Below are 8,029 nucleotides of genomic sequence, written 5' to 3'. Positions count from 1 at the left end.
GAAAGCCTAACCCCATGTTCAGTTTCTTGTGTACCTGGTACTGTTCATGCTGCAATTATTGGCCGAATGCGACGGTCTAGATTTCCTCTAAAAGTGCGTTTAGTTTTCCTATAAATAATTTATGCTTAGAAGTGATTTCTTTTTATTTCCATTCTCGGGAATAATTTTTTAGCATTTGAAGGCATTTTTTCATTGGCAAAATTTTTATTCCCAGAATAGAAATACATTGGTAAGAATCTTAAATTTTGTTTCTTTTAATTTTGTAATTTTTTTTTTTTTTCTTTTTTTTTCATGTTTTCTTCTTCTTTTCTTTTCCTTTCCTCCTCTTCTTTCATGTTCTTTATAATTGGTGGCCGGCAACTGGTTGGGCAAGATCTGGCGAGCTCATTGGAGGCTCGCTACCTTGCATCACCCAATCACCAGTGAGGCTCAGCCTTGCAAGGCTAGGGTGAGGCTAACCTCATGTCGCCTGGTCAAGGTTGAGCCTCACCGGTGGCCTGTCAAGGCTCGTCGGGCTAGGCAGGCTTGTCTAGCCACCGGCAAGGCTTGGCCTTGCCTAGATTGAGTGAGGCCGAGGTTTGTGGTGGCTAGGCGAGCCTTCAGTGAGCTTGCCAAACCTCACCCAGCTTGTCGTCGTGGCTAGTGACCGATTGGGGGAAAGAAGAAAAGAAGAGAAGAGACGGAGAAAAGAAAAAAAAATAGGTTTGGGCTTAATTTTGAAATTGTTCATGTGAATAAAGAAGTAATTCTTTTTACTTCTTAATTCTATTCCAAATTTATTTACGAGAACAAAAAAAAAAAAAAAAAAAAATAGACTTTTGTTCTCAAGAACAAATTTTTTTTTTTTAAAGGATTTATGTTATAAATCTACTCTCGAGAGTAAAAGAATAGAATCAGTTACTAATTGACCTGTTTACCAAACGTACCCCTAAGAATATATATTCATCAAAATTGAGAGTCTGCGGAGTTCTCATTGAAAAGCAAAAAGTGTCTTGGAGAGCAGACCATCCTCCTCTTCTTCCTATAATTCCGTGCCCGTTCTCGTGCCGCAATTCCAATCAGCTCATCAAGCTAGCTAATCATGAATTCTTGGTTCACCATCTCCCACTCTCTCTTCTCCTTCTTCTTCATCAAAATTTTCAGTACCGAAGCTGCCCCAACTTACCTATCTCATGCTTGTCCAAACACTACCCTCTTTACTCCTAAGTCCGCCTACCAATCCAACCTCAACACCCTCCTCTCTTCCCTCTCCTCTGCCGCCGCCGATGGTGCTGATGGCTTCGCCAACGCTACTGTCGGCCAAAACTCTCCGGACCAGCTTTATGGGCTTTTCCTCTGCCGCGGTGACGTCAATACTGCCACATGCAGCGACTGCGTGGCCACCGGAAAACAGGATATACTCCAAAGATGCCCCAACCAGCGAGTCTCCGTGATCTGGTACGATGAGTGTATGTTGAGGTACTCCGATGGGTCCATCTACTCGGTCATGGAACAAGTGCCTTCTTTCAAGATGTACCACACCAGGAACATCACCAATCTAACCCAGTTCATGCTAGTCCTGGGAGAGACCATGGACGACATCACTGCGAGGGCTTCAGTCGGCAAGTTAGGGAAGAAAGTCGCGGTTGCGGAGGCAAACTTTACGAGCTTGCAGAAGCTGTACACACTCGCACAGTGCACACCAGACTTGATGGTGTCCGAGTGCAACACATGCCTCCGGGCGGCAATCGCGGGCCTCCCACAGGGGAAGCAAGGTGGGAGGTTGTTCACTCCGAGCTGCAGCATGAGGTTCGAGCTGTACCCATTTTATAATGCCTCGGCCATGGCAGCCCTGGTGCCTCCGCCGTCCTACCTTCATTCTCCTCCTGCTCCCGTGACCAGACGTAAAGGTATATGTTTGTTTTTGTTATTTTACTTCTATAACAGAAAGATCTGTCCATTTTTTTATTTTTTTTTGTGAACTACTTATCCTGCTTTATAGTTCAAATAAGTGGAGAGAACCTTTTAAAAATAAGGGAAGAAAACATCATAAATACCATAATCCTTGTACACGGTGTCATAAATGTTTAATTGATCACTTAAGTATCATAACTTTACAAGAATTTCACTTGAGTAATGTCAACGATTTTACTAGTCGAAAAATCTAACATGTCAATAATTTCATAAAAAAAAACTATCCATTATGCTCGCCGGTGAAATGATGTTATCAAAAGGATGTAGAAACTAGTCATTAAGCCATTTCTTGCTCCAAATTAATGAATTGGGGCTAAGTCCAACTCAAACCCGAATCCTATCCCGAAATTAGGTCCAATGGCGACCAGTCTTTGTCCTGCAACTACCGCCAAAGGACATCCCTGGGGCGAAGGCGCCGTTATGGGTCCTCAAGGCTCGCCACGATGGGAATCATTTTGATTTGTGGTAACATAGCTTTCTCTTCGTGGGATGGACCGGTATAATGTGTAGTGACATTGGAGATTTTCCCTTTGAGGAGCGCGCTCGAGTAGCAGCACTCAGGGCCATGCGGAATAGGGTGTGCAGTGCGCTCGTGGCAATGTCTTTCATTTCAATTTCTCGAGCAATTGGTTGCTTGTGAATTTGACGCAAGGAAAATTTTTTTTTTTTTTTTTTTTGTCAATTGCAAGGAAAGGGTTAAACCACGTTCTTTCTGCACCCTTTTAATGATATTAATTACCCAGTGAGCCACATCTTTTAAAAATATTATGACATTCAAATGATGGATTGAAAATTCATGGCACTTGTAATACAATTTTCCATATTTTAGATGATGGCTGTTATTGAGATGAGCCCGCAATAATCTACAAGTAATTTTCAAGTTAAACAGTAATAAGAAAGAAAGAAAGGCAGTTGTCGAAGTAATTAAAATGATTTGAGCAAAAAAAAAAAAAAAAGTAATTGAAATGAAAATATAATTTCGAAATAACCTTACTTTCAGTCAAACAGAATCAGCAACATTTGTGAATTATCAAACCAATCCCAAATCTAAGCATTTTGAATATGGATGAACAGATTCAGAAGAATAAAGAACTTCAATGATACGGATGATTGTTTTCCTCCGTGTAAGTCCTTAGCAATTTTATGTAGCCAATTCTACAATATTACAAACTTGTGTGTGTATAGGGACACACACTTACAACATAATATCATGGGTTTTAACTTTGTTGGCTTAGGACGAATATTAAGGGCCATATAGCCAGTCATTACCCTATTCTTGTATGCAACAGTAAGAGTGGACACATTCAATTTCAGTATGTGACTTTAATTTCCTAATTCCTCAGTGTCTCCATGTCCGCATTTTCTATAAGGAAAAAAAAGAGGAAAAAAGCTGCAAATGCTTCCATTGGTTAGGAGATCCAAATGTTACCTGCGGAACTATTTTACTTCTGGTCATTAACTGCAAACCCTATTACCAAAGGCTCTGAGTGCTACCGGCCTCAAAGGGACAATTTCCGATATCAGATCCAAAATTCCAGTCTAAAGCCCAAGGTAAGAAAGTTATAGTACCACAAATTGGAAGGATTGCCATTGTGGCAGCCCTTCAGAATCAGCAGCAGTGCCACCTCTAATGCCCTCGCTCCAAGGGCTTCCTTTGGCAGCACCCCCACGGATAAAGAGTCACCACCATTGGACCTAATTTGGGATTAGAGTTTGAGTTGGACTTAGCCTTAACTCGTCAATTTGGGTCAAGGAATGGCTAAACGATGTTGTCTCTAAACACTTCAAATGACATCATTTCTCTTCTCTGCCACGTCATATGGTTTTATACTAAAGTCATGTCGGATGTTCTGGCAATACTCAAATTTAAGATACCAATGTGAGGGTGGTCCAAAAGTTATTGTACTGGTCATGTCATTTTCACCATTTCCTCTTTATCCATTTTGATCTCTTATGAGAGGTGAAGTTTCACAAGGCATTTTTTCGCAAATACTTCTTGATTCTATTCCACATTATTTCAATAACTCTGCACTTGTGTTCTTTGCTTGTCATCTTCCTTCTTCAAGCACTTCAAAGCAGCACAATTTACAACATAACTGCATCAAGTCCACTGGTTCAGAACCAAACCCTGGTCTCTAGTAGTCAAATCTTTGAGCTTGGGTTCTTCACGCCTAATGGATCAGCAAAGCAGTACCTAGGAATATGGTACAAGAACATGACTCCCTCCAAAAAGTCTGGGTGGCCAACAGGAACAACCCAATTGGACACACAGATAAATCTGCGAGTTTAATAATTGGCAACGATGGAAATCTGAAGCTTCTTGATGGGCAAAAAAAACACTGTGTGGTCGACTAATGTCATGGCAAAGTCAAATTATTCTGCAGCCCTCCTTTCAGACTATGGAAACTTTGTTCTTCAAGACAGGAATGCGAATATATTGTGGGAAAGCTTTGATGAGCCAACTGACACTCTCCTGCCAAACATGACGATTGGAGTAAACATGAAAACAGGAAAGAAACGAAACTTGATTTCCTGGAAAGGCGAAGATGATCCCTCCTTCGGAAGCTTTGTCGTAGGAGTGACATCGGAGACACCACCTCAGCTTTTCACTTGGAATGGATTGAGTCGTTACTGGAGAAGTGGACAATGGGATAAAACCAGGTTCATCGGAATACCCACCATGGACAACACATACTATGATGTCCAGCAAGATATTGTCCAGGGAACATCAAATTATACCAACAATAATCACAACAACTCCATCTTTGGATATACTTTCATCTCTTTTGAAGGAACTTTAAAGGCGGTTTGGTGGGCCAATCACTGGTCAACATACTGGGAGGCACCGGCACCAACTAAACCTTGTGAAATTTATGGAAAATGTGGGCCCTTTGGAGTTTGCAACCAGTCTAGTTCACCTATTTGTCGATGCTTAGAAGGTTTCAAACCAATATCAGATGAAGAATGGAACAGAGGAAACTGGACCAAAGGATGCCTTAGGGAATTGGAATTGAATTGTCAGAAATCTGCAAGCACAGCTGCTTCAACGACTGTCAGAAAAGATATGTTCAGGAAAATGAGTGAGATGAAGTTACCTGATTCCGCTGATTATTTGTTGATAAATGATGAGGAAAGATGTCGAAGTTGGTGCCTAGAAAACTGCTCTTGCTTGGCCTATTCTTATGTGAATGCTATAGGATGTATGACTTGGAGTAAAGACCTCCTAGATACTCTGCAACTCCCCACAGGTGGCGAAGATCTGTTTATTCGACTTGTGGACACGAGTGCAGGTGCTGCGGGTATGGTTACGGACACGGGTTGAAATGGTTGAATTAATATGCATTTGGTTTTGCACTGCCTGTGGTTCATATTAAATATTTTTCCATGTTCAGGTGTACCTACACGGACAAAACTTATCATCAGTGTCAGTACTATATCTGGAATCATCTTATTTGGAGCCGGTATTTCACTCTGTGCTCTTTCAAACTGGAGAGGTAATAAAAGATGTACAATTTGTTGCTTTTCAAGGATGATTTTGCGCTAACCGAAATATATGAATCTTGAATTATTGGTAAAACCATGGCTTTAGAAGCTAAGCAGTTACTATTATAGAAACACTTCTCTGCTTCCGATGTTCTCATGCTTATCTGGAGTTGATTTCATCCCATCCGTAAAATGCAGGAAAGCTTAGGAAAATGACAATCCCAAGTCTCTTTAGGTCAGTGGCTGCAACCATCAGATCAGAAAAACTACCAAGGGAAACTTCATGGAAAGAGCAAATGAAGGAAGATGATGCATCGGAAGCGGTGGTTTATGATTTTGATAGCATACGCCTAGCGACAGACAACTTCGATGCAAAAAACAAACTCGGGCAGGGAGGGTTTGGCCCAGTTTATAAGGTAAGAGAAAAGCCTTCTCCAAGGGGAATAAAGAGATCATGCAAGATCTCATAGTGCTGTTCGTTTCGAAACAGGGAAAACTGAGCGATGGTAAGGAGATAGCAGCAAAGAGACTTTCGAGTAGCTCAGGCCAAGGCATAGCAGAGTTCAAGAATGAGATACTTCTAATATCCAAACTTCAACACCGAAATCTGGTCAAACTCCTCGGTTACTGCACCAAAAGAGAAGAAAAGATTCTAGTGTATGAGTACTTACCGAACAAGAGCTTGGACGCCTTCCTTTTGGTTTGTCTCACTCTTTGAAGGACATATTTCTGCTTTCAACAATAATTCAGTACTGAAACTTGACAGCTTTTCTATTTGCTACCTTGTTTAGATTCAGAAAAGAAGGCGAAACTTAGCTGGGCCGTACGATTCCACATAATCCAGGGGTTGCAAGAGGCTACTCTACCTCCACCGTGATTCTTGCTTTAGGGTCATACATCGAGATTTGAAAGTGAGCAACATTCTCTTGGACGAAAAGATGAATCCCAAGATTTCTGATTTTGGGTTGGCAAGGATGTTCGAAAGCAGTCAAGTTTTGGTCAATACTCACAAAGTTGTGGGGACACTGTAAGCTTTCTACATCACTCTTAGGAGTACTTATTTCATGAGACAATATATCGCCTTGAAAGCAGATTAGCAGTATAATGCGCTCACCTTTCTCTTCTTACATGTTCCTACTGTTGCTATACTATTACCGAGAAAACTCTTCTATGTACATCCAATGGTTCCAATATGTGAGTTCGCTTCGAGGTAATTATAGACCAGCGTTGTGCTATAAGTTATGAGATATACAGTATTCACTGAGTTTAAAGTTTATCATCCTCTAATTTTCTCACCTCTCACGTCATCGTTCTTAAGTCTATGATTTTTTTTTTTGAATTGTACTTCGGAAACCCTCCACTTATATTATTTAGTCTACAGAGGCTACATGTCTCCCGAGTATGCTATGGGTGGGACATTTTCAGAGAAATCCGATGTTTATAGCTTTGGAGTACTATTATTGGAGATTATCAGTAGCAAGAAGAATACAAATTTAGATTACCCCGGGCAGCATCTTAATCTCCTTGCTTATGTAAGTGTGAGATCTAATTTCAAACTATTATACCTCCAAATCAGTGTTCAACCATAGGTAGTCCTTGAAATAATCTAACAATTGACTAGTTGTTACAGGCTTGGCACTTGTGGTGTGAAGGGAGAGGATTGGACCTAATGGATGCAGCCATTGCTAATGCATTTTCGGCATTAGAAGTAATGAGATGCATTCAAGTAGGGCTTCTCTGTACGCAAGACCACGCCATAGATAGACCCAACATGTCAGCCGTGGTCCTAATGCTGAATGGGGAGTCCAAACTTTCACCGCCAAAGCAACCGGCATATATATTTCAAAGGCTGCTGGCCCACCAAGTCCAATCACAAGAAGGAAGCATCCGGTCCATGAATACCATCACCATTACTACAGTTGAAGGAAGATAAAATTCTCAAATGCATTTCACTATCAATTAATCTTTTCAAAGATTCAGTGTTCACCAAATTAAACGGCTTGAATGTGCAATGTTTTGTGGCACTTTTATGTGGATATATGATGTAAACATAAAGATTGTGAGGAAATATGAATTGCTAGCTCTCTAGTAGGATAGTTTTATGTGGGCAAGGTTGCACAAAAGTTCACAACATTTGTATGCATGGGGATTTCTACCCCTTCTGCATATAGAAGTGTTTTCTCTCAACATTTCCATTTGCATCCATTGCAGTCTTTTAGTGGAATTTAAGTTTCACTTGTATTTGAAAAGGAACCTCTACGAGCTTCCTTTTAAAGTGGGATGGCTGCCGATAGTTAAATTTTTGCCTAAAAGATTATTCATGTATTTGAAACTTTTTGGGATCAAATTCGCTGTCTAACAACAAAATTTCTCCCAAAGCAAAATCTGCGATCTTGTACCATCTTGCATTGGCATTTCAATAGGCACATCTCTACAATTAGAAACTAGGGACATTGTGGTCTTAGTATCTTGGATCCTATGTCAAGAGTCATGTATCAAATATGCATTTCATAAATGTTAGTGATTGAATGCGATTGAATACTGGTTAGGGCAAAATTCACCTACATTGCCTGATCATGCAATTACATTTCTC

General features: G+C 40.6%; 3 protein-coding genes across 3 annotated transcripts; all 3 read left to right on the top strand.

The window, feature by feature from the left end:
* Nucleotides 1–1,081: 1,081 nt before the first annotated feature.
* LOC104447474 (putative cysteine-rich receptor-like protein kinase 9) lies at nt 1,082–4,243 on the top strand. Its single transcript, XM_039313878.1, has 2 exons — nt 1,082–1,889; nt 4,020–4,243. Exons 1-2 carry the CDS (start codon nt 1,082–1,084, stop codon nt 4,241–4,243), a joined length of 1,032 nt encoding a protein of 343 aa, XP_039169812.1.
* A 7-nt stretch (nt 4,244–4,250) lies between these two features.
* LOC120294015 (G-type lectin S-receptor-like serine/threonine-protein kinase At1g61390) lies at nt 4,251–6,154 on the top strand. Its single transcript, XM_039313877.1, has 4 exons — nt 4,251–5,252; nt 5,346–5,447; nt 5,635–5,852; nt 5,927–6,154. Exons 1-4 carry the CDS (start codon nt 4,277–4,279, stop codon nt 6,152–6,154), a joined length of 1,524 nt encoding a protein of 507 aa, XP_039169811.1. The 5' UTR covers nt 4,251–4,276.
* Nucleotides 6,155–6,297: 143 nt separating this feature from the next.
* Nucleotides 6,298–7,634, top strand: LOC120293255 (G-type lectin S-receptor-like serine/threonine-protein kinase SD1-29). The gene is made up of 3 exons (XM_039312297.1): nt 6,298–6,463; nt 6,818–6,968; nt 7,067–7,634. The coding sequence occupies exons 1-3, from the start codon at nt 6,375–6,377 to the stop codon at nt 7,367–7,369; spliced, it is 543 nt and encodes a 180-aa protein (XP_039168231.1). The 5' UTR covers nt 6,298–6,374; the 3' UTR covers nt 7,370–7,634.
* The last annotated feature ends 395 nt before the right edge of the window (nt 7,635–8,029 follow it).

Source organism: Eucalyptus grandis, chromosome 5 (genome assembly GCF_016545825.1).
Source record: "Eucalyptus grandis isolate ANBG69807.140 chromosome 5, ASM1654582v1, whole genome shotgun sequence".
Lineage (NCBI taxonomy): Eukaryota > Viridiplantae > Streptophyta > Magnoliopsida > Myrtales > Myrtaceae > Eucalyptus > Eucalyptus grandis.
This window is presented reverse-complemented; position numbering and strand designations above follow the sequence as displayed.

Bases quoted from the DNA above. Each gene is read 5' to 3' on its own strand.
- LOC120294015 (XM_039313877.1), top strand. From the start codon at position 4,277: ATGGGCAAAAAAAACACTGTGTGGTCGACTAATGTCATGGCAAAGTCA. The intron at 5,448-5,634 runs GTAATAAAAGAT...CGTAAAATGCAG, and splicing joins TGCTCTTTCAAACTGGAGAG to GAAAGCTTAGGAAAATGACA. The intron at 5,853-5,926 runs GTAAGAGAAAAG...GTTTCGAAACAG, and splicing joins GGTTTGGCCCAGTTTATAAG to GGAAAACTGAGCGATGGTAA.
- LOC104447474 (XM_039313878.1), top strand. From the start codon at position 1,082: ATGAATTCTTGGTTCACCATCTCCCACTCTCTCTTCTCCTTCTTCTTC. The intron at 1,890-4,019 runs GTATATGTTTGT...TCCTTCTTCAAG, and splicing joins TCCCGTGACCAGACGTAAAG to CACTTCAAAGCAGCACAATT.
- LOC120293255 (XM_039312297.1), top strand. From the start codon at position 6,375: ATGAATCCCAAGATTTCTGATTTTGGGTTGGCAAGGATGTTCGAAAGC. The intron at 6,464-6,817 runs GTAAGCTTTCTA...TTTAGTCTACAG, and splicing joins CACAAAGTTGTGGGGACACT to AGGCTACATGTCTCCCGAGT. The intron at 6,969-7,066 runs GTAAGTGTGAGA...TAGTTGTTACAG, and splicing joins ATCTTAATCTCCTTGCTTAT to GCTTGGCACTTGTGGTGTGA.